General features: G+C 40.7%; 1 protein-coding gene across 3 annotated transcripts; it reads left to right on the forward strand.

The window, feature by feature from the left end:
- The first annotated feature begins 1 nt into the window (after position 1).
- Positions 2 to 25889, forward strand: RNF20 (ring finger protein 20). Of its 3 annotated transcripts, none has more exons than XM_027550423.1 (21): positions 31 to 174; positions 344 to 517; positions 1236 to 1390; positions 6997 to 7164; positions 7284 to 7431; positions 7584 to 7766; positions 12050 to 12168; positions 14311 to 14457; positions 14637 to 14714; positions 15144 to 15263; positions 16385 to 16564; positions 17427 to 17562; positions 18115 to 18236; positions 18361 to 18731; positions 20139 to 20256; positions 20838 to 20987; positions 22228 to 22440; positions 22991 to 23116; positions 23282 to 23422; positions 24131 to 24232; positions 24658 to 25889. In XM_027550423.1, exons 3-21 carry the CDS (start codon positions 1262 to 1264, stop codon positions 24832 to 24834), a joined length of 2928 nt encoding a protein of 975 aa, XP_027406224.1. In that variant the 5' UTR covers positions 31 to 174; positions 344 to 517; positions 1236 to 1261; the 3' UTR covers positions 24835 to 25889. The 3 variants fall into 3 exon arrangements, with proteins under 3 accessions (XP_027406223.1, XP_027406224.1, XP_027406225.1); XM_027550424.1 differs by having other exon boundaries at positions 344 to 499; XM_027550422.1 differs by lacking the exon at positions 344 to 517 and having other exon boundaries at positions 2 to 174.
- The last annotated feature ends 271 nt before the right edge of the window (positions 25890 to 26160 follow it).

The raw sequence follows: 26160 nt of genomic DNA on the forward strand, positions 1-26160 counted from the left end.
ATTGAAGCGACTTCCTCTTTTCTTTCCCTTCTTCCTCCCCTTGGATCCGCCTCCCGGAAGCTTCGCTGGGTCTTCACTTGTGGGTTAGGGGTGAGAGGTGGGAGGGCTACTCGGACCTTGGTGAATAACTGCCCCGAGTTCCACTCCCGGGCGGCGCAAGTTGGAAGAACTCAGGTCAGATCTCGGCCAAGGGCGGGACGGGACTCAGCGGGCAACGGGAATCCCCACCCTCTTCCGCTCCAAGGCCTCCCTCTCCCGGGCCTGTAATTGGCCTCTCCGAAGGCTGGGTCCTTGGCTCCTCTGGAGTCGGATTGAGGCTATTGTCCTCCTCCTTTCTCTCCAGGCGAGGACCCACTCTGGTCGCTGCCACCAATACCCTTCTGGAGCTTCAGTTGGAAGCAGAGTTGTGTGTCGTCTCGGTGATGGCAGGGCTGATACCTTCAGTAGCAAAGTGCTTTAGCATCTATTCCGCTTCTTTTGAGCTCCGAAACCCTGGGAGGCGAGTAGAGCAGAGAGAGTATGTGGTCACTTGCATTGTGCATATCAAGAATTCCTTTCCAAGGCTCTCTAAGAATTAGTACTGGGATTCACACCCAGATCTAGCTTCTCTAGGGTGACACAAATTGGTGGGGAGAGCGTTTAGAAATAAGGAAACTGCAAATATAAAAAGGAAAGTTAGCATTTCTGAGTGCATGCTTCGTGTACGGCCTTATGCTAAAGTCTTTCTGTACTTATTCATTCCTTATGAGGAGCATAGGAAGCATATACTGTTGTTATTTCTGCTTTAGGAAATTGAGGCTCAGAGATGATATATGGCTTGTTCAGTATTAATAATTAAGTAGACATCTCCCAGGTCTCTTCCAGCTCTCTGATTCTCCCAACACTAAAGAATTAATTGATTTTCTATGTTTCTAAATCAAACTATATTTTCAGCTGTTGGCATTTCAGGAAATGAGATGCCTGAAAATTTTCTAAGTCTCTTCATCTTTTGCCCATTATCTTGTATTTTAGTAGCATTCTATTTAGAACTTTGTAGTTCTGTAAATTCAGCTGCGCCTCTTACTTCACAATTTACTTTTCTCTTTCCAAGAGGAACTTGAGGATCATGTTGCTAAGTGTGGAATTAATGGACCCGGGTTAAAGGATTGACAGGAAAAGTTGCTAGTTTTTACATCATAGATGGACTCTAGTTGCTCTCCTTGCCTATCTTACCTAAGATTTTTTTTTGTCTCCAGGAAAAGAGCTATCTTCTTGTGCCACGATGTCAGGAATTGGAAGTAAAAGAGCAGCTGGAGAGCCTGGCACATCTGTGCCTCCAGAGAAGAAGACAGCTGTTGAAGATTCAGGGACCACAGTGGAAACAATTAAACTTGGGGGTGTCTCTTCAACGGTATGTGGAAATAATGCTATGAGAGTGTGCTTTTCTTCTGTCAGTTGCAACCTAGAAGTAATAATTATGGAAGCCTTTTGGAGTAAGGGAAATTGATTTGAAAAGAAGAGGGAGATAAAACAGCCAAAAGTAGATGAAATGATGTGTTGCTCATTTCTGAAAAAGAAATATAATGACATTTGATCTTTGTTTTTAAGGGTATATTCATATTCTTTGAAGAGTCTGGTGCCAGATTCAGCATTGATTGTAGTTATTTAGCAGTGGAAAGCTATACACTGATTTTTCATTCATTGGAAACTAAGGGACCATGTACTAAGAGGCAGTGTAGCAAAATCAATCATTGAGAGAGTGCCTTCTTATTTCCTTTTCTGTAAAATGTAATCATAGTATCTATCTCGTTGGGGTTTTGAGAGGAGGAAATGAAAGGGTTCTTGTTAAGGAACATTACTTTTTAACATGGTAAGTACTCAGTATGTTATCTATTAATAGTTTTTATTGGGCTAGATATTGTGTCTATAATGGTGAGTAAAATAGACATCATCCTTATTGTTATGGAGTTGTCAATTTTTTTAGACAATTATACACCAAAAACTTATAGTAATGTTATATGTCCATTAGACACCATAAACTCACTGTGATAGGTAAGGAGTCTGTATTTTGAAACTTAACCATAGGGATATGGTATAAAAATGCTTTACATTTGTATAACCTACAAAACCGTATCTATTTTTTGAAATTGAGGATCAGAGAGTAATAGGAACACTCAGAGTAAATTGTTGATGAAGTGTAATTTCTGGGTTTCCTGTCTGGGATTCATCAGCCTCCTGTTGCCAGCAGGTGATTTTGTCTTGGCACTGTCTCACGTCACGCATCCTAGGGAAATTTTTTCATTCAATAAATATTTGTTGAGCATCTGTTATTTGCCAGACACTGTGCTTTACACTAAGGACAGCTCCTGGACTTCAGTTTATAGGTTGGCACTGAGAAAAGAATAGACTGTTATGATAGAGTGGGAAATGTGCTTTTCCCGGAGATAACTACATATGCTAAGGGATGCACAAAACACTCATCCCAGTTTGGACTTTATCCAGAAGGCAGTAAGGAGCCACTGGAAAGTTTTAAGCAGGGAAGTAACATGCTCTGACTTAGGTTTTGAGAAAAGACCATAAGGGAGCTAAGTTTATAAGCAGAAGTTCAGTTAACAAAATTGTTCCCTCGTTCCTTGTCCCTCTTCTCCCTCCTATTCTTCCTCTCTAAGGGTGGGGAGCTGGGACACACATCCACTGATTCCTGCCCCAGCTGGTTGACAGTTGCCCTTGAAGGCAATAACTTCTCTTCTGCACTTCAAGGTTTCTGTTGTAAACCAGCTGAGATTGTGGAACAAAAAACTTTGAGATTGCATGGTATGCTTCAAGTAAGGAACACTGGTGGTGTGACTGGAGCTGTCCACCAGAGCTGTGCTGAAGTCTGGCATGGAATGAAAAAGTGTCTGCTATATGTAGAAGACTGTTGCAATAATCTTGATGAAGGATCATGGTGGCTCAGGCCATTGTGAAGGTAGTGTCAACAAGATTTGTTCGTGGATTGTATGAAGGGTATGAAACAAAGGAGGCAAGATGAGCCCAGGATTTTAAAAGTATGGAGTTTTCACAAGCTGAGCTAGGGAGGTATATGAAAGGAGCAGATTTTGGGGAGCTGTTGGGGGGAATCATAAGTTTGATACTGGACTATAAATCTGAGGTATTTATTAGACCTATGAGTGGACAGGTAGTTGGATGAGGTGATCTGCAGTCTGTGGAGAGGTCTTGGCTAAAGCTGAACATTTCTGAAGCATTGTAGATGGAATTTAAATCCATGAGACAGGTAGTTGGATGAGGTGATCGGCAGTCTGTGGAGAGGTCTTGGCTAAAGCTGAACATTTCTGAAGCATAGTAGATGGAATTTAAATCCATGAGATTATAGGCTCTCCTGTAAGGAACAAGCATAGATAAAGAGGTCTGAGAACAGGGCCCTGGAGCAGCAACACTTCGTGTCAAGGAGATGAGACGAGGCTGACCGAAGAGGGGCCACTGAGGTAGGAGGAGAACAAGAGAGGGTGGGATCCCAGAGGCCAAAGGAGGAAAGAGTTTCAAGAAGGAGTTGATCAGGGGCTCCTGATGGGTTGAGAAAGGGGAGGACTGAGACTTTAGATTTAGTAATAGAAATTGCACTGGAGACTTAACAAGGACTGCATTGGTGGAGTGGTGGCAATGGCAGCCTGATTACAGTGAGCTTAAGAGAATGTGTGAGGAGAAGAATTAGGGGAAAGAGGTAGAGATGTTGCTTTGGAGGAGTGTTGATGTAAAGTAGAACCAAGAAAATGGGGCCTCAGCCCAAGGGAAATTGGGGGTTGAGGGAAGTTTTTGTTTTTTGTGTTTTTAAAGTAGGAGATATTATGGCATTTTTATTTATTGGCGAAATGATTTGACAGGATAAATTTGATCCTGCAGGAGAGCATGGCTGCCCATTCTAGTATTCCTGCCTGGAGAATCCCCATGGACAGAGGAGCCTGGTGGGCTACAGTCCATGGGGTCACAAAGAGTTGAACACAACTGAGCGACTAAGCATAAACTTAATGATGTAGGAGAAAGAGAAAGCAGTTACTGGTTCTATTCTCTCTCTTGAACAGAAGAGAGAATGTAATATAATGCACAAGGTGGGGATGGGGCCTTAACTAGGAGAGGAACACAAGGGATGTGGGTTCAAATATAAGTAGGTCAGTAGTTGGGCTTGTGGGTAATAGATGTGGACATGGTTTTCTGATTGCTTCTATTTTTTTTCAGTGAAATCAGAAGCAAGACTCATCTGAGAGTGAGGATGGGGGAGAAAGTTTTGGAGGTGTGAAGAGACAGGAGAAGGTACGAAGTAGTCATCTTGAAGAGAGTATGGACTAGAGAGATGGGGTAGAGTTGCTGGACAGCACCGAGAAAGAGTTTAAACTGAGGCCAGTCAGCATGGTGCTTTATTTATTTATTTATTTATTTTGTTAGTCACATTCAGCTTCATGGATATAGGTGGAGAATAGGACGTTACCAAGGTTGGGGTTTTTAGTAGGCACAGATAGAGTCAGGGAGGAGAAGGTTATAAAACAGTGTGACCAGTCATGGAATTTAAGTTTGATTAAGAAGGAAGCAGGAGAAGGCAATGGCACCCCACTCCAGTACTCTTGCCTGGAAACTCCCATGGACGGAGGAGCCTGGTAGGCTGCAGTCCATGGGGTTGCGAAGAGTTGGACATGACTGAGCGACTTCACTTTCACTTTTCACTTTCATGCATCGGAGAAGAAAATAGCAACCTGCTCCAGTGTTCTTGCCTGGAGAATCCCAGGGACGGTGGAGCCTGGTGGGCTGCCGTCTCTGGGGTTGCACAGAGTTGGACATGACTGAAGCAACTTAGCAGTAGCAGCAAGAAGGAAGCAAGGAAGTAAGAGGAGTGAAGGACGTAGGTTTAGGATGAAGATATAGGACCATTGGAGTGTAGATCCTGGAGTTGCTGAAGAATGAATGGAGTCAGAAACCTAGAGAGAATGAGCTGCAAAATTGTGGAGAATGAGGTGTTGGAAATTGAGTTTACAGAGAACATCCAAGTATAGCTAAGTCTAAGACTAAGACTAACTGGGAGTTTGGTGGCTGAGGGAGCAAAAGGACAAGATCATTGGAGGAGAGGAGGTCAGGGTACAGGATCTGAGATGCAAGAAAGATCATCTATATGGGAATTGAAATTAGTAAGAAGTACATGAGTAGTAGTGGAGAGAGTGATTACATGCCAGGTGCTAAATCTTCAGGAAATGTGGAGAAGTGACGTGGGCATTTGTAGATGAGTGCAGCAAGGCAGGGTGGTGGGTGGTCCAGACTGGCGGCATGATCTGCAAAGCTAGGAGGTTTTAGGGAGCAAATAGACAGTGGCTTAGAAGTGGCAGTGGAGAATAAGGAGGACACCTGCCTGTCTCCAGGCCCAGGGCTTCAAAGGGTGTGGGAGAGAAACAGCCACCACTGGAGAAGCCTGTAGGAAAACAGTGTTCTCATCCAGGTTTCAGGTGGAGTAAGAAGGGGAAGGTGATACTCAGAAAAGTTAGAGATGTCATTTATTAATAGTATTCATAAGCTGGTACAGTTGGGAAACTGTTGACTATTTTGGTGTATCAAGAATGTTTTATCAAATAGAAGAGAGAAAATTAAAGGGAAACAAGAAATTGGTGCTCTAATAAATGATTCTTACTTTAAAATAGTCATTAATTTCTAGGTAAAGTAAAAGTGTAATCCTTTCAACACGCTGTTTGTTTGCCTGAGGTTCTTCCTCCCTACTCGCTACCCTCCCACCCCCACCAGCTTCTGCTCAGAAAGAGGTTAAAGGTACTGAGAGGGGTGCACTGTTATTGATGGAGTAACATTTTTGCAGAAACAAAAGAGAACGTGATCCTGAGCACAAGTTGAGGTTTTAGAGTATGGGCATAGGTTGGCAAACTGTGTGAATGGATCTAGGAGAAGGGGAATTGAAGAACTTTCCATCTGATGGCTTCTATTTTCTCTTTAAAATAGGAAGCAAAGTCACCTGCTTAGTGTGATTTGAGAGCAGATAGGGTTTCGTAGTTTGACTCTGCTTCGATGTAGAATAGGAGCTAGTTCACCTGTTAAAGAAAGAAACATTTTTGGACAAATGATGAAATCTGTTCAGGTTAGAACTCACTTTATAAAGGTGCCAGTCTCCCTAGTTTAATGACCCTATCTAGAAGTCTCATCATGCTGGGTGTAGGAATGGAGGAGTCCAATATGTGGATTGATTCAGAGTAGGGTTTGTGTGCAGAAATAGAATAAAAAGATTAAAGGTTGAGAACTTGAGGAGCCCAGTAAGTTGGAGTGTGAAGGAATATACAATAGGGTATAGTCAAGGTATGGAAGATAGTGGAGACAGAGGAGAAAGGAGAAAACTCAATATTTTGGAGATCCAGATGAAGACTAATATATTAGGATAAGGTCATGAGATATCCGGAAAGATATCAGGGAATGGAAGATTCAGGGAATGGGAAGTTGGAATTTAAGATTTCAGATGTGGCACAGTTCCAGATATGACAGAAATCTAGGCTATGGCTTTTGAAATGTCTGGCACAGTGATGGAGGTAATTACTGAAGTTAAGGAATTCAAAATGCTAACAGTACAGATGCTAGAGGATTAGATGGCTCATGCGCTTGTGTACATGTCCAAATGTATATTGAAGTCACTAGATGTATTGACAGGGACTGGGATACAGAAGAACTTGGTTGACAAAGTCTTGAACGAATGAAGAGCAGTCCTTAGGAGACAGATGACTGACTGGGGTAGAGGGTGATCTGGCTGGATGGTGGAGCCTCCCAGGAGCAGTGTTTTGTATGTGTACATGTGACTAGAACAGTGAGCTGAGGTCGAGATTGTAGTGTATTTGTGTATGTCATTTTTTCCTCCCGTCATAACAGACATACATTTATTTCTTCTGCTGTTACTTCTTATCCACTTATTAGCCCTTGTTGAGTTTAACAGCTGATATGTTTAATTTCTTTATGGAGATTAATAAGATTGGTTTCCTGGGGCAGGAGGAGTTAGACATTCGAACACTGCAAACCAAAAATCGCAAACTGGCAGAAATGCTGGATCAACGGCAAGCCATCGAAGATGAACTCCGTGAACACATTGAAAAACTGGAACGAAGACAGGCCACTGATGATGCCTCACTGTTGATTGTCAACCGCTACTGGAGTCAGGTAGTAGCTTGTTAATTTACTCAGGTTTTGGTTTGAGCACTGTAGTTCTCCGTAGCCGTCTCTTTATTTCCAAAGTTGCTTCCTTTTGTATCTTCATAACTGTACCTCCTCTGCTCTAGTTTGATGAAAACATCCGTATCATCCTTAAGCGTTATGATCTGGAGCAAGGTTTGGGAGACCTACTCACAGAGAGAAAAGCCCTTGTTGTGCCCGAGCCAGAACCAGACTCTGATAGCAATCAAGAACGGAAAGATGACCGAGAGAGAGGTGGGTGTTCGTGACAAGTTTATTGCTGCATGCTTTCTGGGTGTTTGAAGTAGGGCTTCGCTTTGAGGCCCTCCATCTGAGGGGAAAAAGTAGATTTTGATATTTGCAGTTTTATAATTTTAGGGGCTTCTTTTTTCCCCCTGTGTCCTCAGGGGAAGGGCAAGAGCCAGCTTTCTCTTTCCTTGCTACTTTGGCCAGCAGTTCCAGTGAAGAGATGGAATCTCAGCTGCAGGAGCGCGTGGAGTCCTCCCGCCGAGCGGTGTCCCAGATTGTGACCGTCTATGATAAACTGCAAGAAAAGGTGGAGCTCTTATCACGGAAGCTGAACAGTGGAGGTGAGGCAAAACCTGGGAGACGGGGAGCAGAGGGGGAGGAATAGGAACTCACCTTTGTGTGTGAGTTTGTAGTTTTCAAACTTACACATTATTATTATTTTCAAACTTATATCTTTATTTTTTTTTAAGATTTTTTATTTTTATTATTTTTTTTGAATCTGAAAAATATTTTAATAATTTTAAAGGATAAGTTGGGTTTATGAAAGGAATCTGAGAATATTATATACCCACAGGACATTTTGTCTTGCACAAATAACAAAGTATTAAATGTAATGCTTTTAATATCACTTTTTATGCCAACCTTTTCTTGAAACAGTAGAATTATAAAAAAAAATTAGAAGGGCAAAGTTAATGTCCACTTGTAACCAGCTGTGCTTTCTTTTTTTTTTTTTTTTTAATTTAAATTTATTTATTTTAATTGGAGGCTAATTACTTTACAATATTGTATTAGTTTTGCCATACATCAACATGAATCCGCCACAGGTGTACATGTGTTCCCCTTCCTGAACCCCCCTCCCATCTCCCTCCCCGTACCATCCCTCTGGGTCATCCCAGTGCACCAGCCCCAAGCATCCTGTATCCAGCATCCAACCTGGACTGGTGATTCATTTCTTATATGATACTATACATGTTTCAATGCCATTCTCCCAAATCATCCCACCCTCTCCCTTTCCCACAGAGTCCAAAAGACTGTTCTATACATCTGTGTCTCTTTTGCTGTCTCGCATACAGGGTTATTGTTATCATCTTTCTAAATTCCATATATATGTGTTAGTATACCGGAGAAGGCAGTGGCAACCCACTCCAGTATCCTTGCCTGGAAAATCCCGTGGACGGAGGAGCCTTGTGGGCTGCAGTCCATGGGGTCGCTAGGAGTCGGACGTGACTGAGTGATTTCACTTTCACTTTTCACTTTCATGCATTGGAGAAGGAAATGGCAACCCACTCCAGTGTTCTTGCCTGGAGAATCCCAGGGACGGGGGAGCCTGGTGGGCTGCCGTCTCTGGGGTCGCACAGAGTCGGACACGACTGAAGCGACTTAGCAGCAGTATACTGTATTGGTGTTTTTCTTTCTGGCTTACTTACTCTGTATAATAGGCTCCAGTTTCATCCACCTCATTAGAACTGATTCAAATGTATTCTTTTTGATGGCTGAGTAATACTCCATTGTGTATAGTAATACTCCATTGTGTATATGTACCACAGCTTTCTTATCCATTTGTCTGCTGATGGACATCTAGGTTGCTTCCATGTCCTGGCTATTATAAACAGTGCTGCGATGAACATTGGGGTACACATGTCTCTTTCAGTTCTGGTTTCCTCGGTGTGTATGCCCAGCAGTGGGATTGCTGGATCATAAGGCAGTTCTATTTCCAGTTTTTTAAGGAATCTCCACACTGTTCTCCATAGTGGCTGTACTAGTTTGCATTCCCACCAACAGTGTAAGAGGGTTCCCTTTTCTTTACACCCTCTCCAGCATTTATTGCTTGTAGACTTTTGGATAGCAGCCATTCTGACTGGCGTGAAATGTTACCTCATTGTGGTTTTGATTTGCATTTGTCTGATAATGAGTGATGTTGAGCATCTTTTCATGTGTTTGTTAGCCCTCTGTATGTCTTCTTTGGAGAAATGTCTATTTAGTTCTTTGGCCCACTTTTTGATTGGGTCGTTTATTTTTTCTGGAATTTAGCTGCAGGACTTGCTATATCTTTATTTTTAATTAAATGTCTTAAAGTCAGTTTTAATCTGTTCTTATTTTTTGTTTTTCTGTTATCTCGTTATTTTCAAACAAAGTTGGCTCAGGTTTTAGAATTGTTAGATGTCAATGTTTAAAAAGGTAAAACAAGATACATGAATGGAAAAGTGTCTATTTGAAATAAAACTTCTATTTTATATTACTATTCAGAGTTAATGCAGAAACTTACATTTGTATAATGTAGTTAAGTACTTGTGTAGCTAGGTTGCATCTTACTAAATGTCCTGACTTCATGCTTTAAATAATAATCATGGCCTAGTTGTAATATTTTAATTTCTCTGATTGTCATTAAGATGTTTAACCTTTCATTTCTGAGAGAGATACTTCAAATATAATGGCGGTTGAATCACTGGCTGGGAAAAACAAGAATTTTCTTACTCTGTAATTTTGTTTTTAAAGATACTTAGGCCAAGTTAATCAATAGAATTAGAAGGAGAGGCATATTAAGGACTTGGTAAAATTTTGTGCTCAAAAGTTTGTTTTGTTTTTCTAATAGTGTGTGTGTTTCTGTATTTTATTATTTATAACGGATACTTGTTTTAAGATATACAAATCAGAAGTCACAAAAGTCCTCCCATCTTACTTTTCCAGAGATAGCTGTTGTAAATAGTATTATTTGTGTCCTCCCAGACTTTTGTGCTCATATATTATATCTACTTTGTGTGTTCCCAGCTATGTCTCTTGGTGCACTGTCTTGCCTTACTCTTTGTTTCTCCATTTTCTTGCCCTGTTTCTGGTGTCTAGTTGGAGCTTATATAATGGTGAATGAATGGCTATAAATCTTCCCTGTCATCTAATGCAAGCTGAGTTGTATGTTACTTCTTTCTTCCTTAGCTCTACTTGAATAGTTAGGACGTATTATTAAACAATATGCACATGGATATACCATAATGCATAATACATATGGTATATCCATGTGCATATTATATCAGACAGAATGCCATATGCAGAGGCTGTCTCATTGATAAACTTGATTTTATAAATGAATATCAAGAAAGGAATTACTGTGTTTAAAAAGGAGCTAAAAAGAATGGTGCATTAAATGGTACTTTAAAATTATGCCTTTTGGTGGCATGCATTTTAAGGTAGAGGTCAAGTTAAAAAGTAAAAAACATTCAGTACAAGTTACAAACTGCTAAGTTGCTATTATTTATAACATGAAAGACGGTTGCCATCGATTAGCTGAATGTTCTAATAGACAAAGATGTGTGAAGTGTGAATTGTATCATCAACTCTAACTTTTGGCGGTTCATTTTTCCCTCATGTTTATTTGGCCCTTGATTCAATAGAGTTGCATTTATTAGCTTGTTTATTAAGTCACTAAATATTTATTGAGCTCTTATTATATTCTGGGCCCTGTTCTCAATGTCTTAGGGTATTAAGAGGACTAAAATTCATCCCCAACTTCTTACCTTAGGTTTTGAATCAGAATCACTCTTGAGAGTTTTTGGCCCTAGTCCTAGGTAAGTATCTAATTTTAAAGGTTCTCCAGGTGATGTAGGTAATCTTGGTTGAAAACCGTGAAAACTACCACATGACTGACCTGTGTTACATTTCTAAGAGTGATGCCAGTTTTACTTCCTGATAACTGTCTCTAGGGTCAGTATATGACCTGAGAGTATCAGGTCAGTATCACCTGAGAGGATTCCAGCTATAGTATTTATGACTCTAATTTTAAGCATACTAATTTGGTATGTTAAGTTCTATAGGTGTACTTCGTTCTTTGTAAATAACACTATACATTTCAATTCTTGAGCCTCCAGAGTACATCTAGCATGGTATTCCAGAATATGATAAGTAATCCTATGCTTTTTATTCTTCATGATTTTATAGATGCCCATTTGAACAGTGAAATTGCTGTTCTCTGCTGTGCCCTTCCCTTCTCTGCCAATAGAGAGAGGCTTCATGTCACTATTAGTGAATACTAGGAATTTGTGATTGGAGAAGTCAATGGCACCCAACTCCAGTACTCTTGCCTGGAAAATCCCATGGGCGGAAGAGCCTGGTGGGCTGCCGTCTATGGGGTCGCACAGAGTCGGACACGACTGAAGCGACTTAACAGCAGCAGCAGCAGCAGCAGCAGCAGGAATTTGTGATAGCCTTAGAAAACAGAATTTTACCACTATTAAGTCTGAGACTGATTAGAGATACTCTGTCTTGTCTGCAAGTCTAAAATGCAGTTTTTTGGGGTGACCATTCCTTATCTGAATAAAGTTATAGGACACCCTCCATTTTTTTTCACAAGGCATTTTGGTTTCATAGAAAAGGATGGGCGTTAGGTGAGCTTGCCTCTGTCTAACTCTGCAGAAGCACAAGGTTGACTGGTTTTCTTAAGCAAGGGCTTTAATAAGGACTGAGCCCTCTAAGCAAGCCTGGGTACTTAATCTGTCATGGGAAGATCTTAAAAGCCAGCTGTTAAGTTTCCAGGAAAGTGAAGTGAGCTGGCACATGAATGCTTTGGCGGGATAGACAGTTGTAAAATGTGACACCATAGCTGCTAAACTAAAATACAGTTCTTCTCCCTCAGACAGTCTGATGGTAGAGGAAGCAGTGCAGGAGCTGAATTCCTTCCTTGCACAAGAGAACACAAGGCTGCAAGAACTGACAGACCTCCTTCAGGAGAAGCATTGCACCATGTCTCAGGAGGTACTTGACCAGAAAGGAGGTGGCGGTTTCCAGTGGGCTGTGCCAGGTGTTGACTCAGAGTACTAAGTGCTCTACAGGTCATCTTACTCTGGAAAGCCTGCTTTGATATTTTGAAGGGCAGGTTAAAGCAACCAACTCTGAGAAATCAAAGTCTGAGGAAAGGTTTAAGGGAAGGAAGGAATCAAATGTTTCTCTTTGACTTTGTTTAAATAGACATTATAGGATTTTAGTTTTTAGGAAGAATTGCCATCATGAAGTTTTGCAAAACAACACACTAAACCCCCAAATATGAAACTAGTCCAAAAGACCATGTACAGTGTTACTGAGGAATGGGTTGGTAGAAATTTAAACAGTAGGAAATACTGCATTTATGACGATCTACGAACTTGAGAAATGTGGGTTTTTAGTCCAAACTTGGACACACATAGGGCCATAAGCAAACTGTGTCAAGATTTGGGTATTTATATAAAATGACTAAGACACAGTGGTGATAAGCCTTGTGCTGAAATTTGACCTACCTTAGTTGGGCCACCCAACTCTTATGCTTATAAGTTAATAGTTACCATGTATTTAGTGCCTGGCACTCAAGTACTTTATGAGTATTATCTCCCATGGTCAAATAACTCTCATCTCATTGCTAAGGAAACACTTTCAGAGAAATTGGTGACTGGTCTGAGAGCATATAGCCAGAAAGTGATTGGACTGTGACTCAGATGTCAGTCTGTTTAACTTAAAAGCCCATGTTCTTCATTATACCCTGTTTCCGAAACTCCAGTGCCAAGGTACACGCTGGGCTGGTTGCATGGGAATCATCTGGGAAGTTTAATAATATTTCTCATCAACCTTCAAAGGGGTTATAGTATAGTGGTCCTTATAAAGAAATTGGATTGTAGTAAAAAAAAATAGTATAACTTTCATGTTTTAAGGTATAAACTAGGTGCTGCCAAGATGAGAAGGTCTTCCTTTACCAGCCCTTTCCCAAATCTTAGCAGTACTAAGCTGGAGAGGCACAGTGCTTTGCTCAGTTTACCAGCCCTTTCCCAAATCTTAGCAGTACTAAGCTGGAGAGGCACAGTGCTTTGCTCAGTTTACCAGCCCTTTCCCAAATCTTAGCAATACTAAGCTGGAGAGGCACAGTGCTTTGCTCAGCTGACCTGATGTCCATGATGGCTCTCGTGGCTGGCTGTTGATACAGCCTGTCAGCTAAGAACTCTCCTCAGTTGTCCACTGGAGTGTGGCCTCCCCATCATGGCTGTTTCAGGGTAGTTGGACTTCTTATGTGGCAATTGGCTTCTCCTGAGAGGAAGAGAATTAGTGCTTGAAGAATACCAGGCAGAATCTGCATGGCCTTTCAGACATCTTGAAGTTATGTAGCATCATTTCCACTGTGTCACCAAAGTTGACCCAGATTCAACAAGTGGGGACATTGACCTCACCTGCTGTTGGGAGGACCGTCAAAGAATTTTGGGGCCATATTTTAAAACTAACACAAGGATATGTATAGATTGATGTGAAAGGTGTGAGTTTGATGATGAGAGTATTAAACAGCACTAGCTATGTATGGTTCCTAAATAAGCAGAGAACAACATAGATTTTTGTATCTTTATAGCATCTAATTCTAGATTGCCCTGGGGTCAGCTTGAAAAAGAGAATGGAAGTTTTCCTTTCATTCTCTTTGGATTATCATTTGTGAGAATGTGGGGAGGGAAGGTTGACGGTAAAGATAACTGTCTTTTCTAAATAAATCTTTGAATTTTTATCTCCTAAAATATTTGTCTGGTAAAATGAAGGATGTTCTCTTTTACCTCTTAAAAAACACATATTTTCTGATGGGTTTGTGGTCTGTATAGGGAAATGGTGCATCTCAGAGGTAGAAAAATTAAATCTTAGGTAGTCTTTTCCTTGCGAGAGTTCTTAGAGACTTCTACAGTTTTCCTGATTGTGACTAATCCAGAACTGTTGAAAGAACCTGTGATTTCAGTTTCATGCTCATATGTTGGAAAGAAAGGGAATTATCTTTTACTTATATCTTTTCTATGCAGTAAACGGCTAATTCTGTGGGATTTGGGATTTAAGGCATTCCTTTTCTAATTTGGTCTTATTTTCGGTATATTTTTCTGAACACCTGTCTTTGGGATGTAGTTTTCCAAGTTGCAGAGTAAAGTGGAGACAGCTGAGTCACGAGTGTCTGTCCTGGAGTCCATGATCGATGACCTGCAGTGGGATATTGACAAAATTCGAAAGCGGGAACAGCGACTTAACCGACACTTAGCAGAAGTCTTAGAACGGGCAAGTGCTGTTTTATTCATAGTTTGAAGACTGGAATTGTTTTAAGGAGTCTACTCAGAAGGGATGGGCTTGGATAATATTAATAGTACTTGAGGACAAACAGGCTCCTTTGAAAGTACTTTGGTTATCAGACTAAAATTCTAGGGTCTCTCACTAAAGAATCTTTGTCTTCTCCGTAGGTAAATTCAAAAGGTTATAAAGTGTACGGTGCAGGGAGCAGCCTCTACGGTGGTACAATCACCATCAACGCCCGGAAGGTAAAATCAGCGACGCCCTCAGAATGTGTGTTTTTGACCTGGTGTCAGGTATTGCCTATCTCAGTGGTGAAGAATCCCCCTGCCAATGCAGGAGATGTGGGTTTGATCCCCAGGTAGGGAAGATTCCCTGGAGAAGGAAGTGCAACCCACTCCAGTATTCTTGCTTGGGAAATCTCTTGGACAGAGGAACCTAGCAAGCTATAGTCCAAAGGGGTCGAAAAAGTCAGATACTACTTAGCATCTCAACAGCAGCAGCAGCAGCAGCAGGTGTTGTTAGTTAGGTACTTAGGATTGTGTTCACAAGTTCACAAGTAACAGTGTGGGTTTTTACTAGAAGAGTGGATCAGTGGAGATGGGAGCTTAGGAATGGGAATGATTTAGAAATTCCTTTTCTTTAGTCTCATTTTGCCATTTCCTCCTTTTCTCCAGTTTGAGGAAATGAATGCGGAGCTTGAAGAGAACAAAGAGTTGGCTCAGAACCGTCACTGTGAGCTGGAGAAACTTCGGCAAGACTTCGAGGAGGTCACTTCACAAAATGAAAAACTGAAGGTAGGAGACACAGCTCTGAGGGGCAGTGAAATAAAACTCCTTGCTGATCACCTCACATTTATGAAGCGTAACATAAAGCATCATAATTTACGAGGGAAGAGAAAAATAGAAGTTTTGTTGCTGTATCTATTTGGTTATATAGTTACTTAATATTTATACCCTGCCTTGTTCTGAAAAGGATTTAAAGCGGCCTTCAAAGGTACATTGACTAAATCAATGCTCTAATGTAGGACCTTTGAGAAAAATGAGGAGTAGGGTAAACTAGGGTGATGATCCAAAATGGATTTTTAAAATGGGGCTTGTCTACAAGACATACGCAAGAAGCTTGTATGTACTTGCTTCTGGCCACTCCCAGGTCACTTCTGCCAGATTGCACCACAGGATTCAGCCCTGCAGTTTCTAACTGCCAAAACAGAGACGGAACTGTGGGCAGTGATCCTGACCACAGGATCAGATGGTCAGTTGATTTTCACACCTGCCCATTAGAATTTTCTCTCATGGTTCTTGGGTGGAAGAAAATGGATTCCTAAAGTCTTCCCACCACTCTTTCAGTTGCAACCACTTGTCTTTTATAATTTAATACGTTTCTAAGTAAATACATGCATAAAGATGTTTGAACTGAAAAAATAAAAAACAGAACACAAACAGCCCGAGTTGAATCTGTTGAAGTGTTAGAATAATTTAACAGTTGCTTAGAAGAAGCATAAGTATTTTTGATACAATATCAAAAGTAGTTTTCTTTGTGACTGTCTACAAAGAGAACAAATTAGAGACCAATGTCCTCACCTATCTTCTTAAATATCCTGACAAATTTCATAGTGCTCTTCTCTGTCCCTAGAGCTGACTGATTTCACAGATCTCTTCTAGTGTCCTTGGACACATAGTGTACAGCATGTATCAATTAAAACAGTCGTCAGGTGGAAGGATGCAGGCATCAGGTACTACCTCTTGGAGTATCTAAATTAATTTGGAGTAGATTCTATGTCACCAGAGGAATAGGTAGATGTATTTCACAAAGTTTGCCTCAGATGCATAGGACATCAGAGACTTTAAGATTTTTATTTCCTGGCTAGCATCCTAGATTCTGCTTCTGACTTTTCTTTTCTTTGGGCACTCCTAAGGTGGAATTACGGAGCGCAGTGGAGGAAGTGGTCAAGGAGACTCCAGAATATCGCTGCATGCAGTCACAGTTCTCCGTGCTGTACAACGAGAGTCTGCAGTTGAAAGCACACTTGGATGAGGCTCGGACCCTGCTTCATGGCACTAGGGGAACCCACCAACGTCAGGTGGAGCTCATTGAGGTAACAGCCTAGCTTTTCCTTCTGTGTATAAGCTTTCTCTCTCATAAATTTTATGATTTTACTCTTTCTTGCTCAGTTAATTTTTCATTCATTCAGCAAACATCTATAGAGTGGCTGTAGGTCTTTACTCTGGTAGATGGTTGGCTCTCCTGCCGTCAAGGATCATACAGTCATGTGGGGAGAGTAGTGTCCAGTAGAATGCAGTGTGGTGCAATGGGCATGTCCAAAACATGCAGTGATAAGGGAGACAGAGCATCTGATAGACTGTGGACCTGCCCTGATTCCGCTTGCCAAAGTGGAGCGTGAATCTTAAGGATAAATACAAGCTTACCGGTAGATAGAAAAAGGGGAAAGGTTTTAAAAAAATAGTTTAGTGTGGCTGAAGTCTTATGTACGTGGGGGAGAACAGTATATAGAAGCTGCATGGCTATGTAAATAATTTTTTTTCAAGGCAGAAACTTTGATTTATGTGTTCACTTCTGCATTTTCCTTAGCCTTTAAGTTTATGTTTCTGGTAGTTGGTCGTTTACTGTATGTCTGCCAAATGAATTTAATATATCTTACTTGACTATTGATAAATTCTTTAATTCTCCAACTAAATTGTAATACTCTCAGACTTAGGAGCCATTTGCTATATTTCTTGAGTCTCCTGCCAGTTCTCAAATCAGTATTGTGCAGCTCTCTGGTACTCACTAAGTATTGATTGAATGTATTGATTAAATTGGAATGAATCCCTCTTTTCTTGATATTTTCTTTTTTTCTTCTTAGACCCTTATAGGTCAAATTTAGGAAACATAGTCCTAGAACATGGTGACATTGCCTCATTCTGATAAGAATGTTTGGTTCCTTTTTCTGTGTGTAGCGAGATGAGGTTAGTCTTCATAAGAAGCTGAGGACGGAAGTAATCCAGCTGGAAGATACACTGGCCCAGGTCCGCAAGGAGTATGAGATGCTGAGGATAGAATTCGAGCAGACCCTTGCTGCCAATGAACAAGCAGGTACCGGTACCCTGGCTCCACCCTGCGGCTTTGCTGCACATGCCTTCCTTGAAAGACAGCATGGTCACCAGGATTTTTAGCACTAACTTGGAGCTCAGGAGTCCTAAAGAACTTGAATTCTGTCATTCATTTTGGTGTTCAGGCGGGGTGCTTGTGTTTTAACTCAAGTTGGTCAGTTTTGTTTCCATCTTCCGAGAAGGAATTTTCCTTTTGACAATTCTTCTGTTTCTTGGAAGTTCCTCATGTGTTCTGCACTTTCTTTCCTCGTGCCTTTGCCCTTGTCACCAGGGCTTCCCTGGTGGCTCAGATGGTAAAGCGTCTGTCTGCAATGCAGGAGACCCGGGTTCGATCCTGGGTTGGGAAGATCCCCTGGAGAAGGAAATGGCAGCCCACTCCAGTATTCTTGCCTGGAAAATCCCATGGACAGCGGAGCCTGGTAGGCTGCTGTCCATGGGGTTGCAAGGAGTCAGACACGGCTGAGCGACTTCACTTCATTTCACTTCACTTGCCCTTGTCACAGTTCTTCCTAACTTTGCTGATGCTGTATTTAAGGCCCCATAAACCGGGAGATGCGCCACCTCATCAGTAGCCTCCAGAATCACAACCACCAGCTGAAAGGGGAGGTCCTAAGGTATAAGCGGAAACTGAGAGAAGCCCAGTCTGACCTGAACAAGGTAATAATCAGGAGGAGCAGGATAAGTATTATTTACAGCTATGTCTGCAAAGCTGTCTCGGGGTGAGGAGAACAGTGTGGTCACTGTAACTGTGTGTGCTGCCTTCCTTCCTCTGCCCTCCCAGACTCGGCTGCGCAGTGGCAGTGCCCTCCTGCAGTCTCAGTCCAGTACTGAGGACCCTAAGGACGAGCCTGCAGAGCTAAAACAGGATTCTGAGGACTTAGCCACCCAGTCTGCTGCATCGAAGGCATCTCAGGAGGAGGTCAACGAAATTAAGTCCAAACGCGATGAGGAAGAGCGAGAACGAGAAAGGAGGGAGAAAGAGAGGGAGCGAGAAAGAGAGCGGGAGAAGGAGAAGGAGCGAGAACGAGAGAAGCAGAAACTAAAAGAGTCAGAAAAAGAGAGAGAGTCTGCTAAGGATAAAGAGAAAGGGAAACATGATGATGGAAGGAAAAAGGAAGCGGAAATTATCAAACAATTGAAGATTGAACTCAAGTAAGAGCAATGTTTTTAGAGTAACTGTTTCTGACTCTAAAGTGAAGGTTAGAACGTTATACTTGAATAAGCATGGCTTATTCAATAATTGTAATATTTTCATTGTAACCAAGTGTACAGTTAGTGTGGTCTCAGTTCTTGATCAAGTGTACAACTTCAGTGGCCTGCATGGCTATTGTATAGTCTGGTTCAGTGATCAGGTCTCAGTAAACCCTGTTGTTGCAGCCTTATTCCTCGTAAATCCAAATTAAGGAAAAGGGTGTCATGATTGAGATAACAGTCTAACACTCATGAGAATTGTTGGAAATTACTGCTGTTTACTAGATTTGGGCAAATTGTTGGCATTCATTATAATTTAAATTATAATAGGTGGAATATGTATGGCTATAACTTGAACAGTATTGATCTCTTTGATGGTGAAGTATTTGTGTATATATCACATTTAAAGAGATTTCTAGGAAGTTTACTGCTGCAGGCACCGAAACAGTAAGACAGACCTTTGAGTCAAGAAACACTGCCATACCATCCCTGTGAGTCGTCCCAGTGCACCAGCCCCAAGCATCCGGTATTGTGCATCGAACCTGGACTGGCGACTTGTTTCATATATGATATTAAACATGTTATGTTGATATATGGCAAAACCAATACAATATTGTAAAGTTAAAAAATAAAATAAAATTAAAAAAAAAAAGAAACACTGCCATAACCTCACATATCGCCCCCTCTTTCTCCTGCACAACCAGGAACTTTGCTGGTAGAACTGGTTCCTTCTTGCTCTGCATTGGTCATAGTTGAGTCTTTATTGATGTTTGGATTAGAGGGACTGCTGTCCCCAAAACGTTCAAAAAGGATTGTTAAGAGGTTTGAAAGTTTAGTAAGATAAAGTTTTAGTCTTTAACTGATGGTCAATCACTCAGCTGTCAAATCTAGGATTAGTGGTATATTTTAAACTGAATTTTCTCCTTTTTTTTTTCTTTCCCTCTTGCTGTCCTTGAGGCCGAGTTGTTGTTTTTGTTGTTTTTCTCAAGTGTGGTATCAGAATCATCTGAGTGATTTACTTAAAGTACATTCTTGGACCCATCCCAGACCTGCAGAATCTCAGTTCCTAAGAGTGGGGCCCCAGACCTTGGCCTGTTTAAGAAGTGCCACAGGTGCTCACCTTACAACTTGATGGTGGTGAATTCGGTCTGAAGGGAGAAATGATTCCTTTATACAACTTACTTTTCTATACTTTCTGAGTGTGTCCAAAAGTCTCCTAATTGTCTTTGCAAAAGTTTTGTCTTTTAGCTGTGTTGTATAAAGTGTAAAATAGAACTGTTTAAGATATTTCACTCAATTCAAAATTCCCTTGATCTGATGCCCTTTGTTTTCTCATTATACCATTCCTCTCTGCCACCCTTATCCTAGGAAAGCACAGGAGAGCCAAAAGGAGATGAAACTGTTGCTGGATATGTACCGCTCTGCCCCAAAGGAGCAGAGAGACAAGGTTCAGCTGATGGCAGCAGAGAAGAAGTCTAAGGCAGAGGTAACCTGGTCTGCCGTTAACTGTCATTCTGATTGAAATCTTCATTTGTGGGATTTTCCTTTACACTTCTGAAGGTTGTAGTTTCTTTATCTTTAAAGTTAGAGTTTAAAACTTGGCAGCATTTTCTTCCCTTTTGAAGACCGTCTAAAATAGAGATTTCCAGATTTTCCATCAGAAAATTATGGGGAATAGGAGTAGCCTTTTCAAACTTTTTGCTCCCCTATATGCCATATAAATCATGGTAATACTGACTTTCTTCTTCTGATTACTTTTGGAAAGAATGCCTTATGCTTTTAAAATTTGGGAGCCTAGAGAAAAAGGGTGAAATTACTATTTTAAAAGAAAGTACATCTGCAGTTCTCCAGAATGCTGCTTGTAGAAGCATGTGACATTGGAATGGAGTGGTATTAAAGCAGGGCTGTGATGTAGTGCACTAATGTATCATTTGTCTCCTTTCACAGTTCTGTAAAGGTTCTTTTGGTGTTTATGGGCCCTCTCTCTGTGCACAGATTGAATTGATTTTTGAAATTGTGTGACAGCTTTTTTGTTTTTCTTTTTGTGTGATTCCTTTCCTCCTATAGTTGGAAGATTTAAGACAAAGACTCAAGGATCTGGAGGATAAGGAGAAAAAAGAGAATAAGAAAATGGCTGATGAAGATGCCTTAAGAAAGATCCGGGCAGTAGAGGAGCAGATAGAATACCTCCAGAAGAAGCTGGCCATGGCCAAGCAGGTGGGTGTACTTTTTTTATTTAATGAGCTTTTTAAAGTAAGTTTTGCTTTTTAAGTAAGTAATTGACAGTGAAATTTGCCCTGTCATTCCAGGGGTTTTTTTTGTTTAATATTTTTTTTTTCTCTTATGTATTTGCTTGTTTGTTTTTACATTGAAGTCTCTCATCATTCAGTTACTTTGGTGTATTTGAGAAGAAGGAAATTTACTCTTATTTTCAGATGGATAGCCAGTTGTTCAGAAACTGTTTATTGAGGAGTCTGTCCTTTTTTGCTGATCTGGAATCAGGGGATGTAATGAATATATAAAATTTTATACACATTATGGTTATGTGAAACTAAGAAATACATGTTCCCCAAATAGTTTACAAATAAATAACTCATATATTAACTGTGGTGGTTTCTGAGTCACAGCACTTGTCCCCTTCTCAAGGGAATGTATATTTCTTTATTTTTAAGTCCCAGTGAATTTACTAACATACCAAAAATGGTTAGAAAAATCATATATCTGCATAAATAGACTGAAGTACACATAGGTGTTTAATATGTGTGAAAAAAAGAGTTTTAACTCAACAGAATCAGTTCAGTTCAGTTCAGTCGCTCAGTCGTGTCCGACTCTTTGCGACCCCATGAATCACAGCACGCCAGGCCTCCCTGTCCATCACCAACTCCCGGAGTTCACCCAGACTCACGTCCATCGAGTCAGTGATGCCATCCAGCCATCTCATCCTCTGTCGTCTCCTTCTCCTCCTGCCCTCAATCTTTCCCAGCATCAGGGTCTTTTTGAGTGAGTCAGCTTTTCACATCAGTTAGCCAGAGTATTGGGGTTTCAGCTTCAGCATCACTCCTTCCAATGAAAACCCAGGAGTGATCTCCTTTAGGATGGACTGTTTGGATCTCCTTGCAGTCCAAGAGACTCTCAAGAGTCTTCTCCAATACCACAGTTAAAAAGCATCAATTCTTTGGCACTCAGCTTTCTTTATAGATACATGACTACTGGAAAAACCATAGCCTTGACTAGACGGACCTTTGTTGACAAAGTAATGTCTCTGCTTCTTAATATGCTGTCTAGGTTGGTCTGTATTCCTAGGGCTAACCTAGTGACTAAGAACTAAGCTTCTTAAAAACTGTCTCTCCCTGTCACTTGGTTATTTCCAGATTAATAGTTGGCACATTTAATTTCCTGTGTGCACTTTGGAGTTAGAAGATTTTATTAAAATGAAGGTTCTTCTTTCTTATTTTAGGAAGAAGAAGCTCTCCTCTCTGAGATGGACGTCACAGGCCAGGCCTTTGAAGATATGCAGGAGCAAAATATCCGTTTGATGCAGCAGCTGAGGGAGAAGGATGATGCAAACTTCAAGCTCATGTCAGAGCGTATCAAATCCAATCAGATCCATAAGCTGCTGAAAGAAGAGAAGGAGGAGCTGGCAGACCAAGTTTTGACTCTGAAGACTCAGGTAACTAGAATGAATAAAGCTTTTCAGAATCCTGTTGAAATAGGGTGTTTTCTATGTGAAAATACATGTAAAAGGATGATTATTGTGGCACTTTTTATATAGTAGGGAAAAAAACCCTAAAAACTAATGTACATGATTAGAGTGTTGGTAAATAAATTATACATCCATACAGAGGAATACAATGAACTGTTTAAACAAATGTGAATCTGCCAATACAGAAAATTGTCTAAACTATATCACTAAGGGATTCATTTGTTTATCCATTTTGTGTTAAAAATGTGTATGTCTTTTGTGCGTGTGCTGTGTATCTTAAAAACTTACGTGCATGAAAAATGGTAAGAGTGGCTATGTGATTACCTCTGAATGTTAGGATGAGAAATTGCCATAGTCTTGCATGTAATTCAAAAGGTTCATGGGTAGAATTAGTATTAGCTCGAGATTTCTAAAGAGTTTCTTTTATGGAACTGTGGATTAACAGAGCTTGGTCAGTTTTTTTTTTTTCCTCTCTCTCTTTCCTGTTTGTGTTAAAATGTTCTTTTCTTTTTCTGAGGTTGATGCCCAGTTACAGGTAGTGAGGAAACTGGAAGAGAAGGAGCACCTGTTGCAGAGCAACATCGGCACAGGGGAGAAGGAGCTGGGTCTTAGGACCCAGGCCTTGGAGATGAATAAACGCAAGGTACGATGGATCACTCTGTGGTCTAATGTGATGGTTAGTCTTTGGACAAACAAATAAGTGTGACACTGGTGAAATTGCAGGTTTGCTTTATTCCTTGGGCTTGGGTATTTTTTCTCACTGCAAACAAGTGGTGATAGAAGATGTTACTTTATACATCCCTCATAGGCAATGGAGGCAGCCCAGCTTGCAGATGACCTCAAAGCACAGTTGGAGATGGCTCAGAAGAAGCTACATGATTTTCAGGATGAGATTGTAGAGAACAGTGTCACCAAAGAAAAAGATATGTTCAATTTCAAACGGGCCCAGGTCAGTTGTTTTTTCTTCCCTTTTTGCCTTTTAGGGGTTTTCTGGGCTCTGAAGTGACCTGTTTTAAGAGTCACTGATCTGTTGTATGTAATTTCCTACTTAACTCCTTGAGTGACAAGACAGAGTCTGTTTTCTTCACTGAAAATTATACCTAAAGCCTATCCTGGTGCCTACCACGTAATGGGTGTGGAATCAGTACTTATTTATTTAAATGAATGGGTTAGTGAAATCGTAAAGAATTATCAGTAAAAAAATTTAGAGAATTTTAAAGTTCTACAATTTTTCTGTTTTTTGCATATCTATTGTTTCTTAGGATGCCTTTCTGTCCCTAGCTGTAAATCTGTAAATTACAATCCAGTCTATCTTCTGCTTAAAATTAATTGCCTTCAAATAAAGTGGCCTATCAAGTTTTCATCATTTACCTTTTTAAAAAAATTTAATCCCTCTAAACTCTTTGACTGGATTTACACAGAACTAAATTGAATACACTTAGATACAACTGAAGTTTGGTGATAAGATTATGGTTGCTTGCTCCGAAACTAAAGAAAATAGCTTGTTGTTTGTAATTCTTTACATTCTTAGAAGATAATTAGACATGAAAGGACAGAAAGTCCTTTCTTTCTACAGCAGAAAGTTCAAGTTGAAGCCTTTAATTTTTCTCACAAATGGCAGGTCTGAGGGAGTAACAGTTATGCTCTCCCATCACAGGAGGACATCTCTAGACTTCGAAGGAAGCTGGAGACCACGAAGAAACCAGACAATGTACCCAAATGTGATGAGATTCTGATGGAGGAGATTAAGGACTACAAGGTTAAAAAAACTGCTTCAGTGATTTGTGTGTGTGTGTGTGTGTGTGTGTGTGTGTGTGTGTGTGTGTGTGTGTGGATGTTTGTGAAGGCCTACTAACAAATTAGAAGAATAAATACGGACCGTCTTTACATGAAAGTAACCAGAGAACGGTTTATCCTGGTGTGTGTGTGTGTGTGTGTGTGTGTGTGTGTGTGTGTGTGTGTGTGTGTGTATGTTTGTGAAGGCCTACTAACAAATTAGAAGAATAAATACGGACCGTCTTTACATGAAAGTAACCAGAGAACGGTTTATCCTGGTAGTGGGGTGGTGGGTGGTGCTATTATTATCTTAGTGCTCAGTGGATTTTCTTATTGTTTGCTTCTACATGAGCCATTTGGGTCATAAACCTTTATGGTTGTTCTGACTCTGATTCCTTTTTTTTCTAGGCACGCCTGACCTGTCCGTGTTGCAACATGCGTAAAAAGGATGCTGTGCTTACCAAGTGTTTTCATGTTTTCTGCTTTGAGTGTGTTAAGACCCGCTATGATACCCGCCAGCGCAAATGTCCCAAGTGTAATGCTGCCTTTGGTGCCAACGATTTCCATCGCATCTACATAGGTTGATCCAAGCCAGGAGAAGAAGAGGGGCAGGCTCCGTAGGCACTTAGTCATTAACCACCGAACTGCTACCTCCCCTCTCCTTGACTGTCATCCACAGGGCAGTGTTTCTGTCAACTCCCTTTCCTTCACAGACTGTGTCCAGGTTCTCCTCACTAATACTTTGATGACTTCAGCTGGGGGAAAGGATTGGTAATGCCAGTCTTGGGTTTTAGAATGAATTAGAAACAACTTTGTCTTCCCCACCCGCTTTATTTCCTATTTTTAGACTTTTGAACCTCTTCTTCAGGCTCCCTGTGTAACCTTGGGTTGTCCATTCCTCCTGAAGAAGTCAAATTGGTATTTGTGACACTGAGAAAGAAACAAGGAAGAGTGGAGACGTGTGGCTGCTTGCAGTGGGTGGTGATCTTTTAGAAATAAGCTATCTGCAGGTCTGAGCAGTACCCGATCTGGACAGTAAACTTCTTGTAAACTTGGATTATAAAATGGTATCGTTATGCTCCTTATTCCTGTTTGAAGCCTTAATGAAATTTGTGTCCAGGATGAGTCAGTCCACCTGCTGTTCACTAGCTGAGTACTCTATTAAGGTCAGCTGGCTTCCTTGTTACAGTTATTTAAATTTTGGATGTTCTACTCATCAGTGTCTTTAAATTTCTTGAGGCCAGAATAATTTCAAATACTATAGCCCCCTTTCATCTTATAATGAAATCAAGATGGGAGAGGCTCGGGCACAGGACTGAGATGGTGAAGAGATCCAGTGGGTATTCTGGGAACTTGATGCAGAGAGGCCTTGGTGAGCTATGAATTACTCTCATCTGCCTCTCCACAGGGGTGGTTGTGACTCCTGCTTTCAGAAGATTCTATGTAATATTTCCGTAGGACTTTATACTCCTGCACAAGCTTCAATTAAAGCAGGATTCAGTTTGCTTTTGTGTTCATGTTTTCCTTTGAAATTTTTATATTTGTCATTATTAGTTGATTTTATACCTGCTGTTTTAGAATTAAATTCTATAGAACAGAAATAATCAACTGAGATTAAAAGACTAGCTGTGTTTAAACTATTTAGTTCTCTGATTAATTGAAGTACTTTTCTCCTGGTTGTTTTATTGGGATTGTTCTGGGGAAGGGTTATGCCTAAAAGATGGTTTATTTGACTATTTAGTTCTCTTCCATAGTTTGTTATGGGAGTAGGGGATTATGATTTGTTTTCCGGAAGGTATCAGGCTGCCTGGCACTTTAGTTTGAGAGTTCTTGAATGATAAGTTTTATGGTAACCAGCAAACCAGAGGATTTTTTATGTCTCTGGTAAGGGGTTGCGTAAAACAGATCCCT

The sequence above is a fragment of the Bos indicus x Bos taurus genome, chromosome 8, assembly GCF_003369695.1.
Source record: "Bos indicus x Bos taurus breed Angus x Brahman F1 hybrid chromosome 8, Bos_hybrid_MaternalHap_v2.0, whole genome shotgun sequence".
Lineage (NCBI taxonomy): Eukaryota > Metazoa > Chordata > Mammalia > Artiodactyla > Bovidae > Bos > Bos indicus x Bos taurus.

Bases quoted from the DNA above. Each gene is read 5' to 3' on its own strand.
- RNF20 (XM_027550422.1), top strand. From the start codon at position 1,262: ATGTCAGGAATTGGAAGTAAAAGAGCAGCTGGAGAGCCTGGCACATCT. The intron at 1,391-6,996 runs GTATGTGGAAAT...TTCCTGGGGCAG, and splicing joins TTGGGGGTGTCTCTTCAACG to GAGGAGTTAGACATTCGAAC. The intron at 18,732-20,138 runs GTAAGAGCAATG...CCCTTATCCTAG, and splicing joins CAATTGAAGATTGAACTCAA to GAAAGCACAGGAGAGCCAAA.